Raw genomic sequence first — 16,945 nt, 5'->3', positions numbered from 1 at the left:
CCCTCTAGACATGCTGTCCAACAGAACTCTCTGTGAAGGTGGAAATTTTTTTACACCTTTCAACATGGCAGCCACTAGCCACATGTTTACTGAGCACTTGACATGCAATATGACTAAGAGACTGAATTTTAATATTTCATTGCAATTAAGTAGCCATAAGTGTTCTCACGGAAGAATGTTTCACATCACAGGGCAGTGTGAGTGCTAAGTCAATGAGGGTTACATGGTAAGGAGGAGAAAGGGAGGGAGAAGAGGGTCTCCAGCAGCCCCCAGCCCTACCTGCTTGGCCAATGTCAAACAATGGGAATTTACTCAACTCCACTGGAAACAGCTCTTATGTATTCTGGGTGCATAGCAACCAGAGCCATTGAAAAAAGCTTAAGCAAGCAGGAAGTGGCAACAGGTGCAAGAAAAGGGCTGGCCCAGGCAGCCCCCATCTGGGGACAGACTGTCCCATGTAGGCACCACCACCAGTGTCCTGCAGAGGGCTGCTCTAAAGACTAAGATCCCCCGTCTCCAGAGGCCCCAGCAGTCAGCCACCCACAGAGCCCTCTCCCACTCCAACCTCACTGATCCTTCTGCAAGCCCTGCCAGGGGAGCTAGCAAATATTTCCATTTTATACTTGGCAAACCATGGCTCAGTAAGATTGTCTGAGGTCACCAGGCTGAGGCCGGCTGGAGGACAGGAGTCTGCTTAAGCCAGAGAGTCAAGTGAGAGGTAGTGACGCTGCACAGAGGAGGCCTGGGAGCCCTGTCAGCCTGGGAGGGTCCTGCATGCACTCACTTGCCATCTACCTGCCTTCTAGGCCACACGCTGTGTGAAAGTGAGGGTTCTGTAAGTTTACATATGGTGTCCCAGGGCCGAACCCAATGCCTGAAACGTAGCAAGTGTTCAATAAATAGCGATGAGCCAGCCAACCAATCACCAACCAAATGCAGGTACAGCCCTGGCAGTTTCCAGGACATGTTCACACCATTTCACATGCTCCTAATAGCTAACTGGCAAAGCAGGGGTAACTCATTCTCCCCACATTACAAACAAGGAAGTGAACCCTAGAACCGAGAGTCACCCCAACTGCTGTACTAAAAATCCACTTAGAAACTTCCCACCTTCAGTGCACAAGATCATCCCTGCTGGGGTCCTGCGTTTCTTCCATGCTCTGGACCATACTCCACCAGCAAGCCAGAGGCGTGACCATCACGGGTCCTGACTCTAAGGAGTCCCACAGGGGAAGATAGCATGGAGCTAAGCAACTGGAAGAGCTGACAGTCAGAAGACGACGGAGGTCAAGGTTAATTCTCACTGGAGAAGGCAGTTTTTCAAATGTGGGGAATGGGTCAGGTTGAACCCAAGGCAGCAGATCCCCAGGAGGTGGCAAGGAATAGAGAAAGAGCAGGTCAGACTGTAGCTACCACCTGCTAGCTCTATGCTTTGGGTAGGTCATTCGTCCCTCTAGACCTCAGTTGTCCTCATCTGTAAAATAAAATGATACCTCCTCACAAAAGTGAATTGAAGAGGCCAGGCATGGCAGTTTATGCCTATAATCCCAGCTATGTAGGAGTTATAAATAGAAGGACTGTGGCCCATAGCCAGCCCCAGGCAAAAAGTAAGACCCTACCTGAAAAATAACTAAAAACAAAAAAGGACTGGGGTGAGGGGTAGGGGCGCAGGAGGTGGGCATGTGCCTACCAAGCTCGAGACACTGAGTTCAAACCCCAGTACCACACACACACACACACACACACAAAGTGAGTAATTCAACAGGATGGTAGAGTCAGACAGCATCTCCCAACCACTAAGCCAGGGAGGAGGGAGAGGTCTGTGCCTCCGGACCCATCCCATAAACAAGCCCCCTCCTGTCCTACTGGATACCAGAGTCACCACGGGCTATGTGAGCGTCTTGAACTGACACAGGCCCAGGACCTATCAAGCCTGGAACCTGGTCCTGGCTCTGCCCCTCAAAGAGACAAGAGACCAACCACTGCATCGGCTTTGCACCTGCCAAGTGGCAGCCCCTGAGCCACGTGCTTTACACACTTCTCATCTCAGTCCCTGCATGGACTCTCTAGAAAGGACCTACCTCTCCTTCACAGATTAGGAAGATTAAGGTGCAGCGTTCAGTGAACTTGCCCCCGGTCCAGCCAGTGGCACCTGAACCCAGGTCTGACTCCAAAGCCATGTGGCCATCTTTGCACAAGTAACATGATCTCTCTGAACCTTATGGGGCTGGGACAAATATTATGATTTAAAAGAACTTACAAAGCCCACCATGGTACCCAGAGAAGGTCCAGGAGGCCACTAGGATCTCCAAGGGTTCTTCTATCTAATCCTGCCCTGCAGCGGGGATCTCAAGTGTGGATACCCACCTCTACCCCGCAGGGTCTGAGAGCTGCCATTGCCTGGCTCCTGGCTCTCAGTCCAACCTGTCTGAGATTCTTCATTTTAGAGAAATCTGGATCAGATGTATAGCAACTGCCAGTATCTGCTCTTTAAACCACAAGATGAGACCCACGTCACAGCACCGAGGGCTTGGTCTAGAAGGGAGGACAAGTGTGCTCTCAGTCCTGGCCAAGAAGCTATGGCCAGTCACTCTGGCACAGCCAAGGGCCACAGGCTCCTCCTCCACCTGGACCATAGCCTGACTGCTCCAAAGGCTCGCAACCAGAAGATTCTGCAATCCCTGAAGCCAACACTTCCCGACAAGGAGGGGGAGTAAAAAGCCTTGCCAAGCTCACCCAGCAAGCCAGGGCAGAGCCCAGGATGGGGCTGGAAAGAGAACATGTCTGTGTATACATGGGAGGATGGCTGAGCACTTGTACCAGAGCCTCAGGGTGCCGCGGGCCTGTGTGTGGTCAACCTCGGAAAAGCAGGACCATCCAAGCACATTCTCCTTTGCAGGCTATGGGCTCTAGAGGGCAAGGACTGGCTTGGACACCATTCCCCATCTTCCTAGACATCCACTCTGAGCCAGGCCTATGCTGGGCATCTGGGACACAGAGACAATGACACCGTCTCTGTCCTCAGAGACACATAAGTAAATAATCGCCATAAGTAAATAAGCATATGAGCATCACTAGGCAGAAGGGAGAACAGGGGCAAGGGAAGGCTTCCAGGAGTGCCACCTCAGCACTTGAGCAGGATTGTAAAGAGTAAGTCAAGTCAAGTCAGTCTGGTGGGAAGGAGGTGGGGCAAAGCCCTTTGCAGAAGTTCCAATAGTATTTACATGGCGGCAGCAACAATAGTGACAATAATCATAACCTCAATGTTAACTGAGAGTTCACCATGTGCCAGTCTCTGTTTTTAAGCACTTATCCATTGTCAGCTCATTCTATCCTCATCACGGTCTGTTGAAATTGTCACTGTTGTGATCCCCAGAAAGTTCAATAACTCCCTCAAGGTCCCCAAGTTAACACACTGAGCAACAACTGGAACCTGGTGGTCTGGTTCCATACCCACAGCCTCCACCAGCACCCCAAACACCTCTGAGACACTCACTTGAGGCCAGACCTGGTGCTGGACACGAGAGCACAAGGGTAAATATTTGAGTATTAACTGGTTCTTTCCCCACTCATTTCAAAACTGAGTTAAGGAAGCATGGAAATGAATAAAAATGGTGTACAAGGAAAGAAGGACAAGCAAAGAGAAACTTCCAGGTCTCAGGCTGTATAAGGAAAAGTCTGCTGCTACCGCAGAGCAAGCAAAGTAGGCATCAGCAAGGCACAGGGAGATGGACCGTCTGGCAGGGGGCCTCGGATGCCAGGGCAAGGGCTCCACTTTTTCCCACCAACTGACAGGTCACCAATCTACAAGCCAAATTGTGACTTCAGGGAAGATCTTCAAAATGCATGCCAAGAACGATCTGTAGGACAAAGCCATGTCTGTACAGATATGTGTGGGTGCTGCTAAGGGTTGAAAAAATACAAATCTATTTAGAAGACCGCTTAAAGTTAGTAGATACCTCGACCTCACCAGATATCTTCTCCATCAACGGGCATTAAAAGTGTAACTCCCGTGGTGAGCCAGTGGGAAGACTACTGTCCTTGTATTTGGAAAACTCTGGATACGCCTGCTGCCCAGGATGGGAAGTAACAAAGGTTTTACTTGAGGTCCGGGACTTCAGCTCTTCATACACCCCTGAACCCTCCAAATTCCCCCCTCCCCACCAAATCTGCTTGAAATCAACCATTTGAAGGCCCCAAGAAAAGCCTCCCCTCGAGGAGCTTCAGTGCAGAGATCTTCTCACAAAGAGCGCTACGTAAGTACAAATGACTGTTTGATCAATCATTTGGCCTCAGCGTGGGATTTGGTTAGAATTAAAGCCATCTGGCTGGGGGGGGGTGGGAAGAGTAGGGAGGAGGAGACAAGCAGGCGGGAAAATGACCTTCCCCCCTCCCCCAAAAAAGCATTGTTAAAATATAACTAGGCAAAACCAGTAAAGCCCCTGCTGTTATTTCAGCCTAAGCCACTTAATCCTTCAGCACATAAAGCAACTATTTTATGACCTTTTCCCTTTAAAAAGTAAATCAGAAGACACTGCCTTGAACTCAGATATCTCTGAAACACACTACTCATCCCCTCCCAGTGAAATATCCTGTTTCATAAACCTTCGAGACACTTGAAACTGGATCACTAAATGCCTAGCTTTAGGCATCTGACATTCCAGAGAATTAATATTTAAACTTATTATAGGAAAAAAAGAATTGAGTTTGGTTGAAGCATGAAATATTTAATAGTGTCTCCAAATTAGAACCCCTATTTTGTTTCGCACTGGAAATGCCAACGTTATTACCTGGGCTTTGCACTCCAATGAGATAAAATGAACAGGCAGCCTGAGATGAAATACACAATTTCGGCTGTTTTCTCCAGAGAGGGAGGGGAGCAAGACAGGTTTGGGGAGTGGAAGCGATTGGGTTTCATTTTTATGATTCACTTAAAATTATATTATCATTTTCTGCCTTGAGGCTTGGACTTGAGAGCACTGATGCTACTCAGCCACCAAAAACTGTGGCAAATCATGAATCTACGCAGGCCTGGGCACAGGCCACCTTCTAGTCCGCTGCTAAGCGAACTTTCTCTGCCCGCTAGGACAAAAGTATTAAGTGGTTTGGGATAAAAATTAAGCTTCAATTGACACAGTGGATACTGGCAGCCTCTGCCGGCACGTGTAATTTATTTACAGGGTTGGGAAGTCAGCAAAATACATCATCAGCTCTTATACAAACTTCTACTAGGTATTAAATACCCAACGCTCAGAGAAGTAATTCATATAGTCCAGCCGAGTTCCAAAATAAACCTAATCTCCAGCCCTCCGGAGAGCTTAAAACAGCAAATGGGATCTGTCTTTCTCAAGGCAGGTTTACGTTCCTCCCTGGTTTGTTTTTTTTTTACTGCTAAAGCCCTATTTTCCAGCAGACCTGTTATTCAAAAACAAAAGCAACAATGTCTAAAAGAGTAAATCTGGTTGCCAAAAAGACACAACTAGGAAGAATCTGGGCCATATGGCAAAAGGAGCCATCCCTATGCTAATCTGTTGGCTCCCTCCAGACCCAACGTCCACAGAGGGACCAGAAAGACTCCGCACTTTTGTCTTCAGGGTAAGTGTGACTCTTTGAGACAGCACACTTGCAAGCATCTTGTGGACACACAGACAAGGCTACAGACAACCTGGCTGTGGGACCTCAAAAGACCCATTTCCCACAAATAAACTCTCAAGGTCAATCAGATCCCTGGCCTGTTCTCCCTCCGAGCCCTTCTTCATTCCGTCAAGTGTTTAAAAAGAAACAATTGCTTAATGGATCCCTGAGTCACCACACTCAAGGAAGCATGTACTCTAGGAGTGGGGGACCTGGGGAATTTTCCAACAGAAGTTCTCAGAAGCAGCCGAAGGGACACTGAACCCAGGGCCTCCACAGGGAATCTCCCCACACTGTGGGTTGGGCTCAGGCAGAGGCTGTAGCCTGCAATGACCAGTGAGGGTGGTGGCAGCACTGCTTCAGAGAGGGGACCCTCCATAGCCCCAGAGAGACCCTGCTTCCTGAGGCCCTGAATAACACTGCAAACCATTCTCCATCCCCCATTGCTGCGGGGGGGGGGAGGGGAAGAGAGGAAGGGGACACGATGACAGTGTCCTAACAGAACAGTCATAGTCACACCTCAGCCTGCTAGCTAGGACAAAAGTATTTAAGTGAGATGAAGAAGGGACGCTCCCAGGGGCCTCCTGCTTCCTTCCCCAGAGCTCCACAGCCACACGACTTGGATTTAAAGGCTGGTCCTCAAAGTGGTGTGCTTTAGGGGAAAGGACAGACTTGCTTTCAAACAGACCTGAGCGCAAACTCCAAGCTCAACTACTCACTACCTGCATAACCTTTGACATGTCATTTCACTGTCCTAGTCTCAGATCCCCCACTGATAGAATTCAGAGTAATGCTGCCTTTCCTTTCCCCACAGGGCTACTGGACATAATTAAATGTGAGCACAGATGTACCACATCTGGCTGGGACACAGTAAGTGCTCAAGGAAGGTGGGTGGACCTCCCTCCTCTTGTTCCTTCAGTATTCACCTTTAGTAGTCCAGACTTCCAAGGACAGTCAAGACCTGAGACAAAGGCAGCTCTTACTACCACCGGGATCCTTCCCGACCCTCTGAGCTCAGGCTGGAAATCCAGGAGTATCGCAGCAGGAAGAGGCTATGGATGTTCCAATCAAACTGCTCCCCAATTTACAGATGGGGAAACCCAGGCTCAAAGCGAAGAGCACAGCCCACATGCATCGAAGCTGCACAATGGCGCATGTGTGTGCTCCAGGCAGTCCCGACCATAATCACCAAATAAATTCAGGCCATACAGGAAATGCGTTATTCAGTTAACAGGCTGAAGGGCTCCTCATCTGACTCCAGCATCTGACTCAAATGCTGACTTTAAAAACATAGCTCGTAATGCTAACACAGTCCCCTCAATCTGCTGGAACCTTCTGAAGGATCAACCCTTTGGAGTTGAAGAAGTCAGGAAAGAAGAAAACAGATGCCTTCAGTGACTTTAAACTGTAAGACCACTGGGTTAGGGCTGTATTCTCTCCACCCCCACCCCGGCCCAGCCTCTGTTTTCTTTCAGTTTCTTATAAATAAGGCTTTGGGAAACCAAAGCAGCCACGAAACTTTCTCCCCTCTTCTCTGCTTTCCTTACTCAGTAACTCAACTGAGTCCCCGGACTTTGCTTCCAATACTGAAAGCAGTTTTTTTTCATTGTAAACTATTAATTTGAGGAGTGGAGTAGCTGTTGATAAACAATGAGTCCGTTTTTAAACTGCTAGAATCATTAGCACAGTAATGGCAAACTGCACAAATAAACTGCACAAATATTTCTTCGGGAGTTTGGTCTTTTTTTCTGGCCTGGTATTACAGCTTGCGTTTTTTGCAACATGCAGTCAAATTTTTCAAAGCGCACTACAGTTTGTTTCTTTTCTTCTCCGCCTTGAACTTAATGTCTTTGTTTCTTTCAACACAAAAATAAACTACCCCCTACCAAAAGAAACAATACAACTTTCTAAGTCCAAACTAACTGCAACTAAAGTCTGTACTGGGAGAAAAATTAGCAAACTGCACATAATTTAACTTTGACTACAACCATACACGTAAGGTGAGGTTGTCGAACTATCACCAGATTGACTTCAAAACGGGGAATTCTTTTCCAAGAAAAGTGAGGAAACGAGAAAATTATCTTCTTTATGCAAAAGGTACAGTTAGCAATAGTCAGTCACTATTCAACTTCCAAATAAAGTTTGTTTGTTGGGTTTTTTTCCTAATCCTGTCCAAAAAAGGATTGAAACCCCTATTCCAAATGTTAGTTTCTCCTTTTTCTAGGATGCCAGCCAAACTCCACGAAATAAAACCAAAGAAAATTATGATAATTATGCAACATTCAGAACAAAGAACATAAGAATATATTTTTTAAATGATTCATTGTGCACTTATGCCTGTAATGAGATTTTAACGCACTGTAAAAATAAGTATGCTAGCTTGCTTGGCTTCTCACGCAAATGAAACGCAGTGGGATGAATAACTCTGAAATTTCTTTTTTCAGGACAAGTGCGAAGCAAAACCATGGACGACATACAAAGAAATTTACACAGACAGAGCAACCCACCTTATCAATTTGATTCCAGAGTGTTCTTAGACCTCAGTCCAGCTAAGCACAGGTAAACCACAGTTTACAGGTAAACTATGGAGAAACCACGAGACTTAAATTGAGTGTCAATCTCCTGGGATGCTTTCCTTTCCATTTTGCCCGCAAGTCTTAGCAGTTTCTAGAGAGCTTGGGAGGCAGGAAGGGAAGAGAAATTCTAGCTGCACAAGATTCTTAGGGAATCTTTGGCAACTGTATTTCCCCTACATGTCTATAAAAGATTTGTCTGATACATAACTCTTATGACTGTAGACGCAACATGCTCCTATCTCATTTGTATACCCACACACACATACTTGTCTCTCTTTGTCTCAATGAGCCTGACATTTGGCCAGCAGGTTTTTCTCCCCCCTTATAAGAAACCTCAAGCACCGAAAAAATTTGGATCTGATTATTTCCGGATCACAGGACCAGCACTTTAAAATGGATGAAATGCAAGCAAATTGTCCACCAGAGCCAGAGGGGGAAAATGCTTTAAAAATAACTCATACCTTTCTATTACAGATGTGCAGCCTCTGTAATCCTCCCCAAAACATCTTGACTTCTTGCTTATGAAGAAACTCCACTAGGTACCACCACCAAACCTATCATGGCTCGCTCCCCACCTCCCAGCCCCCAGCCTCCAGCCCACGATGTCCATGCATACAACCTGGAGTTGCTTTCCTTTTCTGGGGGGGGTTGGGGGAGGGGAGTTTACAAGATTGACTACTTCTGGGAATTTACAGCCATGTTACAGCGGCTGTTTTTACTAATGGCAGAGTTCACATTTGCCACAGTCATCAGTCTCATTTTTTGCTAGGATGAATCCAGTCTTGGTACATGGTGAAAAGGGCCCAGTGAGTCGCTATGAATTAAACAGTGACCTCATTATCTCATTTGAACAGACAGAATCACCTGGTAAACTACAATGTCTTCTAGACATGGCACAGAGTAGTTCCTGATTTCCAGAGATTCAAGACCAGAAAAATACCAAAAGCAAAAAATAGTTTTAAATTCTCTGAGAATATCCAAAAGCCTCGCTTGGGAATGCCAGTTCTCAGCCACCAGTGCACACACATAGAAGGTACAAGTTGTGGAACCAGAATCAGATATTTGAAGCTTGAAGCCTCAGAAACCACAGCCTATCGCTTTCAGCAAATCCCTGCACCTTTTGTTCATCTTAAAACAGTAGTCACATCAATGCAAGTCACTATCTGCCCCGCAGTGTGCAGATACACAGCACTGCCACATCTGCAGAGTCTCCAAGGTAGGCAGAGCATGATGAAGGAATGTGTGGGACACACTGTGGAAACTTTAAGGCACTGCGCACAGAGAACAGGCGTCATCGGGCCATCGCCACAAAGCTATCCATCGCTGAAAGCCCAGATGTTTACCTTCTTTTCTTGTCGGGACATATAAAAGCAGGGTCGAGTGTTTAATAAGAAAGAAAAATGCAGCATCTGGCAAGTTGGCTTTCCCAGCTGTTTGAAATCTGGATAAACGGGACTCGGCCATAAACAGAGAGTGACTCTTATTGTAAATGATGACAATGTCAGTCCATGACATCAAACCATGCCAGTGCCTCCTGGTCTGGATCTGGAAACGCACAGGATGGAACAAGTACAGATAATCCGCTGAATACAAGAACTCACTCTCTTCCTCTGAAAACTTGATCATCTGAGACCTGACTCCAAATTAAGAAATGTGGTCTTCTCCTGGTCGCTGGACAGCAGTAGTCACAAAAGGTCTGAAGTGTGGAACTTCTCAGCCTCCTCTGGTTACTGCACCAGAATTACTACCCTTTACATTCAACATTTTAAAATCAAATCTTAGCCAGGCACCAGTGGCTCACGCCTGTAATCCTAGCTACTCATCAGGCAGATATCAGGACAATCACGGTTTGAAGCCAGCTCAGGCAAATAGTTCTCAAGACCCTATCTTGAAAATACCTAACACACAAAAAAAGGGCTGGTGGAGTGGATCAAGGCGTAGGTCCTCAGTTCAAGCCCCAGCACTGCAAAAAAAAAATCTTTCTCCCTGAGCCCCCCTACCTTACTTCCAGGATCACTGTCCCTAGCACGGCACCCTGCACAAATTAATACAAGTGACCTCTTCTACTATTTCAGTATGTAAAGCATTCTTAAAATCCTTGTTTTATTTACCCTATGATTACGGCTCATAAAAAAGCAGAGATTGAGAACATTAAACACATTATATAAGTAATCCTAGAAATAATCAAGTGCTGACATGTCTTTTCTCATCCCTTATCACAAATGCTTTCATTGGTCTTTCCAAGTCAGTCTGAGGGTATATTTTCCATAAATGAGGGAATGTGAGGCCCCCCAGAGTCCCATACATCATAGATGGGGGGGGTGTTTTATCAATTCCAGCATAGTCAATAAATGTTTCAATTGGTATTTCTATTTGTCTGTTTCCAATAAGCCAGAGAGCTTGGGGCTGGACAGTACACATTCAAAGGGTTTCATGGTCTGGGGAATATTTTAGTGGGAGTAGGCACAGGAAGAAGGTGCCATTCTCTCTATAGCATTTCTGAGGGCTGCTGATGACCTGCCAGGAGAAGCTGGTCTTCTCTAAGGCCACTTGGCATGACGGAGGGACAGGCCTACAATGACAGGCAGCCCAGGTCCCCCAGCATTCCCTGTCTTCCATAGCTCTGGCTTCTACAACCCTGACCTGCTGGGAGGCTTTCTACACACCAGATACTTTTCCCAACCACAAGCCTCACTTTCCTCATCTTTCAAATGGGTGTGATCTATCCCACCCTACTAGCCTCACTCTAAAGCAGTGTAGGAGTTGAGAATCTTCTCCATTAAAATGTAACAAGAGAGACCAGCTTAGGTACAAAAAAAAGAGGCTCTGTCTCCCATCCCTTTATCCTCCTCTGCCCTTTCCAAGTACAATTCTGGCTTAAAGATCTCTTATTTTAGACATAGGGGAATGGGCAAAAATAATTGGAGTTTGGAGGAAACAAATACACAAAGCATCAGATGAAAGGCCTCTGACCACAGTGTGGAACAAAGGTTATGTTTGGGACAACCATTCACTAGAACTTGATCTGCAGATGATAACCATGTTTTTTTTTTAAACACAAAACATTGCGTGTGGAGCCCCGCAAGCCACAGCACTCACGGCAGCAAACACTGCTCAGGTCTTGCTTCACAGCCCTTCTCTCTCTCCCTGGTAAAAAGACGTCACATGTGTATTCCAGCAAAAATGCTCTGCAGGCATTTTCCCCCTATCTATCCCTTTAAAAAATGACCCCTATGTCTAAGAGAAGAGACTGACATTTAAAACAAGAAATTGTTCTATCCTACAAAGTTAGGGTTTTGTCTTTAAAACAAAAAGGAAAATCCTGTATGCTTATTTCATTTGCCCAGGCTCTGATCTGGGAAGCAAGTAGGCCTACCTTTTGTAAGGGGCTGGGCTGATGCTAAGGAAGTAATACCTAGAGCCATTTGTCTTGAAAATCATTTGGAAAGAGAATTAAGAGGTCTCAAGTACTGATATAATCAAACCCCAAAGCTTCAGTTTCTCCCAAAGGAGAACAGAAGGAGAGGGCGGGCAAGGCACCTGAACAATTTCCCCCAATTTCTGGTTAAATTATCTGTCAGCATAAAATTTACGGTAACAGTTAACTGTTATGAGAGGAACATGTTCTCGAGCATTCCAGTGCCATCCCTGACTTTACCCATAACCCATTCTGGGCCTGCCTTCCAGTCACCAGCTTCACCCACAGCAGAAGACTCTGCAAAGTGACTTCTGGCCAACAAGAGGCCTCTGCAGCATTAAGTGCACAAAAGTCACTTTTAAGTCAAGACCTAATCCAGACTGGCCTACTGATTCAGAAATTTTTTCCATTGAAATCTAGGTATCATCAGATATAATACATTCCTTACTTGACAGATGGGGAAACTGAGGTCCCTAGTGGGGAAGGGGTCCTGCTGAAGGAAGGCCTCTGTTTTTTGTTATTTAAGGAGACTGGAATACTTCAAAGTATGTCTTCAACTGCTCAGAAACAGATATCCAATATAGGACTTGCTACTCCCCCTACATGTAATAGAATTTTGACATTTCACACAACTTTTTATCAGAAACATACAGAAGCAAAATTATGTAATCTGAGCTTTCTATCCACACATTTCCCCCAAAAAAACATGCCTATTGAGTTTATATTGGATACTTCCTGAAGCAGGCATCCTTTCAGACTAACAAGTGAGCTCAAAACAACTACAGAAAAACTGAGGAATACCAGAGATAGTTCCAACAAGATCTCCGGAATACTACAAAGTCAGGAGGCAGAAGTGCTGGGCAGTCTAAATCTCTCCATGCCCGAGCCGGGCACGCTGGCACGACTGGACTCACCCTTCCCGGCGGTGGCCTTGGACTGGCCGTAGTCTCGGGGACTCCTGGGCCGGAGGAGGTCGTGGCCGCGCGGCGGTGGCCCCGGCAGCCGAGGCAGCAGGTCCCGCGGGCCAGTGTCCCCGCAGCCTCCGCCGCTCACAGTGATTCTGAAGGCCATGTGTGCGCTGAGGCCAGCGGGCCCGCGGCCGGGCGCACCCGAGGCCTCCTTGGGCCTCTTGTCCGAGAGTGCCTCGGCCACCTCGCAATGCATGGCGAGGGGGCAGGACGCACGGCTAGGGGCGGCGCCAGGCTCCTGCGGAAGGGAGACAGCACCGGCGTGTTAGAATGCGGGAAGCCGACCCCGCTCTCCCCGGGACGGAAACTTGGGCAGGGCACTGCCCTCAGTTTAGTCCTCGTTTCTAAAAATAGGTTAGCACCACCACACCTACCCCAGCCTTAACTCACCTGACCCCTCGCACAAGCCGCCTTCTCCACGCAGGAGCAGCTCTCGCTGCTGGCCCGGCCTTGTTGACCCATCTGCTCAGCCGCGCATTTCCACGCAGCCCCTGCGTCCTCCCACCCAAATCCGCCTCGACCGAGGCCAGCCCTCTTCGGGCGAATGGCGAAACTGAGGCCTGGAGCGTCTGTCTGGCGTCCCCCAGAGGAACAGGGAGCCTGCGGCAACAGGATTCCCAGAGCAGAGCAGGTCTCCCGCGAAGCCGCGGGCAGGGCTTGGGGTGTGTCACTGGCTGCGCACCTCCAGGGGCCCAGCTGCGCGCAGAGGCCGCGGTCCGCACACGCACTGCTCCTGGGCGCAGACCCTCCAACACTCACCGCTTACCCCACAAACAGAGAAAACGGGAGTCCGAGGACAGGCGCTCACCCGCGCTGCGCGAACCCATCAAGCGCACCACGAGACACGCACATTTCCACGCACACCAGGGTAAATGAGCCCATCGCGCGCGCAAACCCGCACAGAGTCAATAACATCCTTGCACGTTGGCTCCCACGCACACCACACACCCCCGCAAATGCGCACCCGGGGACGCGACGTGCCACACATACTCATTCACCCTCTTAGACACTCAACACTAACAAACGCACGGTCTCACGCTCTTGCCACACGCGCGCGCTTCGGGTCCCCTGCGCCAGTGTCTTGGCCCTCCCATCATCTCCCTCTCCCCACCCCCGATCAAGGGCCCGGGGACCCCAAGTTCCCCTTTCCCCTCGGCGCCCTCCGCCATCCAAAGCTCCCGGGATTCGGACGCCACTGTCTCGCCGACCTCGGATCCCCAGCGACATGCCCATCCCCTCCCCAGACCGCGGACCGCGCCCCTTCTCACCTCGCTGCGGACGCTGCGGCTCGCGGGACGCCGGACTCCGCGAGCCTCCTCTGGCGCCGCGGCCCCCGGAGCCGCCGCCGCCGCCGCTGCCGCCGCGTCCTGCGGGGCGGCACCCCGGGGGGCGGGGCGGGCCCGTTGCTGCCCGACAGCCGTTCGGGCCACTGGCTCACCGCGGCCGCCCCGCCGAGGCCAATCGCCGCACGAGGGCGGGCCTCCTCGCCTGGGGGCCTGGGCGGGACCCGCGCGGGGCTGGGCGTGGGGTTTGACAGGCGGCGGCCGGCCCGAGCTTTGCGCGGCGGACAGCCCCGCCGGTCAGCACCCAGGGAGAGGCTGGCCACGGTCCCGGGTGGCCCAGTGCGCCGAGCGTCCATAGAGCCCGGCTCCACCCGACTGCGTACCTGCTCTCCCAGTGGCCTCCGGCAGGATCTTTTGACTCTCCGGGTCAGGTTTTCCCCACTGTCAAATGGGAATGGTGATATCTGATAATGAGGAGGTGACAGATGCTAAAGTGCTTGACAAGTTTTCTCGCAGAATCCAGCCCACTTTCTGGAGAACTCGCACAGATTTCACGGCGAGTCAGCAGCAAAGCTGGGACTTGAACCCAGGCCTCAACCCACTCTCTCTTGGTTTTGCTTTTGCTGTATTTTCCACAGGAAAGAGGCCAGCCGGGCGAGAGAGGGTCTCAAAGATCCACCAGGACTGGTACCGGGCTCACCTGCCTCACGAGTCCCCCCACAGACAGCAATGTCTGAGGGGACCCCCCCCTGCTCAATGTGGAAGAGTACTGGGCAACGAGTAAGACTTCACAGGGACTGGAAGGAAAGGCTCAAACCCCCTCTTTGAGCCTCAGTTTTCTGCTATGTCAAATGGGAGTGTTCACCAGGTCTGGCCTATCTGCTGGGGCTACAAGGGAACTGAAAGAAATGGTCATCCATCCCTCCCCCGTTCACTGTTGGCTAGTGAGCTGGACCTGCTCCAAGGGTCCTCCCTGACTCCCCACTGATGTGGGGACAGGCCACTTTGGCTTTGGTCTCAAGTTAAAAATGTGTATGGAGCTCCTTCCTACTGCACAACTGGTCAGGTTCACACAGCAGGGTTCTACACAGAATAAGACACCCCAAGAAGCATTCCCAGAATCTTGGGAAACCAAGATTTTAGAATCACAAAGTGGTAAGACAATTTCCTATAATCTATTAAACATAGTATCTTACAAAGAGCAATAATAGTACTGGGGACATGGCTCAGTGGTAGAGTGTTTGCCAACTGACACCACCCCACACTAAAAAAGAGCAGTAATAAACCTTGGGAGTTTTATTTAAACCCCACCCCCACATTCAGAAGAAAGATAATGTGACCCGCCCACTGCAATGTGGCCGGGTGTGCAGAGCTGGCATGAGAAAACTATCCTCCCAGTGCTCTTTCTCTTACGCTGTTCACACCACCTCTAATACACGCATGTTTCAATCAACAGTGCCTGGAACACAGGCCGAGGGTATAGAATATTGCAAAGGTCTTGCCTCATTCTGGGGACTTGGGGTTGGCAACTGTTGCTGCTTTTATGGCAGGGGGAAGAGGTAGAAAGGAACAAGAGTACCTCACTATACTATCCCTCCAACTCCCTGCAGCACACACACACACACACACACACACACTGAAATGTAGGGGCTGGCTCTGCTGCCAATAGGCCATGTGGCTTTAGGCAAATCATAACTTCACTCTCTCAAAAAGCAGTAAATTTGGAAGATCTCTGACCCTTGCCAGTTATGTCCTTTGATAAGGCCAGGAGGTTGGTCTTCTGCTTTCTCTCCCCTACCACACATGCCACTGCCACACCCCCCCCACACACACACAGAGCACTGCACATTTAGCTGGGACTCTGAACTGAGTCACTTAACCAGCTGGACATACAGGCAAAGGCTCTCCAAATCTCCAAATGCAGCAACCGCTCACTCAGTTATTCTTTACTGAACACTTACCCCAGGCCAGCCCCTGGATCGAGCGAGGGACCCTGAGACCCTACCTTTCCCTCAATGAACTCACAGGTCTGCCCTATGGGATAGATGGGCTTGTAAAGGCTGGTGAGGCAATGAGGTTAATCTGCGCAATACAACAGACCTCTTAAACACTGTGTATGACAGGTCCCCTTTGGGGACATGTAGAATCTAGTAGGCATATTCATTTTTTTCATAGACGGAAACACAAGAACTATTACCAGTGATTAAGGAAACAGAGGATGGGGGAAGGCCTGTACTTTTCATTTTTATTCTTTTCTGAACTGCTTGGTTTTGTTTTATTTTGTTTGAACAACTAGGGATTAAACCCAGGGCCTCCCAAATACTAGGCAAGTGCTCTACCATTTGAGCCTTACCCCCATCCAACTGTATTTTTCTAACAATATACACTATCTTCTCTCCCTTTCAGCAAGGGTCATTTGAGCAGTGGGATTGTGGACTAGTTTTTCTTTTAATACTTTTGGTATTAAAATAAAACCCATTCATATTTTAATTGCCAAAAACAAAACAAAAGCAAACCAAAACTCACTTCTCACCTTAGCAGACTAGACAATAATGTGTGCTTTTTATACTAACCATGTCCCAACTCACAATCTCTTTGGTGCTTCAGTCCCATATACAGTGTTTCTCCTGGGTATCTCCATCTGGATCTATCTGCCAAAGCAAATGTCATTTTTTCTTCTCTCACTGCTCTTCACATCTGTGTCCTTTCCTGGGTGTCCTTCCCTTGATCCCCTAGCAAAGTCTCCCTAGTTAGAAATCAGAACTATCCTAGGCCTCTCCTTCCTTAGGTGTCATAAATCCACCTAACAGCACCCTATCTTTCCATCCTCACTGCAATTCTCAGAACCTTCCTTCTCCTTCCCCTCTTCCTCCCTCCCTCCATTATCCATTTTCCATACACCAGTAGTCTCTAAAACAGAGATCTGACCAAGACACTTCCCTGCTTAAACCTCCCCAACAGCTCCCAATGGCTATGTAAATAAGTCAGAATATTTTCCAACCATACCCTTAGTCCTACCCTATGTTCCAAGCACCCTAGAATAGTTTTCATCTCTTAGAACCCAGA

The 16,945-nt window shown here is 48.7% G+C and overlaps 1 protein-coding gene and 1 long non-coding RNA gene across 4 annotated transcripts in view; one reads left to right on the top strand and one right to left on the bottom strand.

Moving 5' to 3' along the window:
- Glis1 (GLIS family zinc finger 1) overlaps window positions 1-13,929 on the bottom strand; it is a 207,756-nt gene extending 193,827 nt beyond the window's left edge. Inside the window, exons 1-2 of one of the 3 annotated variants that reach the window (XM_074080056.1) lie at window positions 13,865-13,929; window positions 12,543-12,834 (exon numbers count right to left, since the gene is read on the bottom strand). In XM_074080056.1, the coding sequence (XP_073936157.1) occupies window positions 12,543-12,792 (250 nt within the window). In that variant the 5' untranslated portion in view covers window positions 12,793-12,834; window positions 13,865-13,929. Of the gene's footprint in view, window positions 1-12,542; window positions 12,835-12,986; window positions 13,623-13,864 lie in introns of those variants that run through there. The other 2 variants (XM_074080055.1, XM_074080054.1) reach the window with 2 other exon arrangements.
- On the top strand, window positions 6,534-10,543 carry LOC141424938 (uncharacterized). Its single transcript, XR_012449907.1, has 3 exons — window positions 6,534-7,041; window positions 8,079-8,193; window positions 8,685-10,543. It is a non-coding gene; the product is annotated as an uncharacterized lncRNA (long non-coding RNA).
- Window positions 13,930-16,945: the final 3,016 nt, after the last annotated feature.

The sequence above is a fragment of the Castor canadensis genome, chromosome 7, assembly GCF_047511655.1.
Source record: "Castor canadensis chromosome 7, mCasCan1.hap1v2, whole genome shotgun sequence".
Classification (NCBI taxonomy): Eukaryota; Metazoa; Chordata; class Mammalia; order Rodentia; family Castoridae; genus Castor; species Castor canadensis.
The sequence above is the reverse complement of the archived record's forward strand: the minus strand, read 5'-3'. Positions and strand labels throughout refer to the sequence as shown.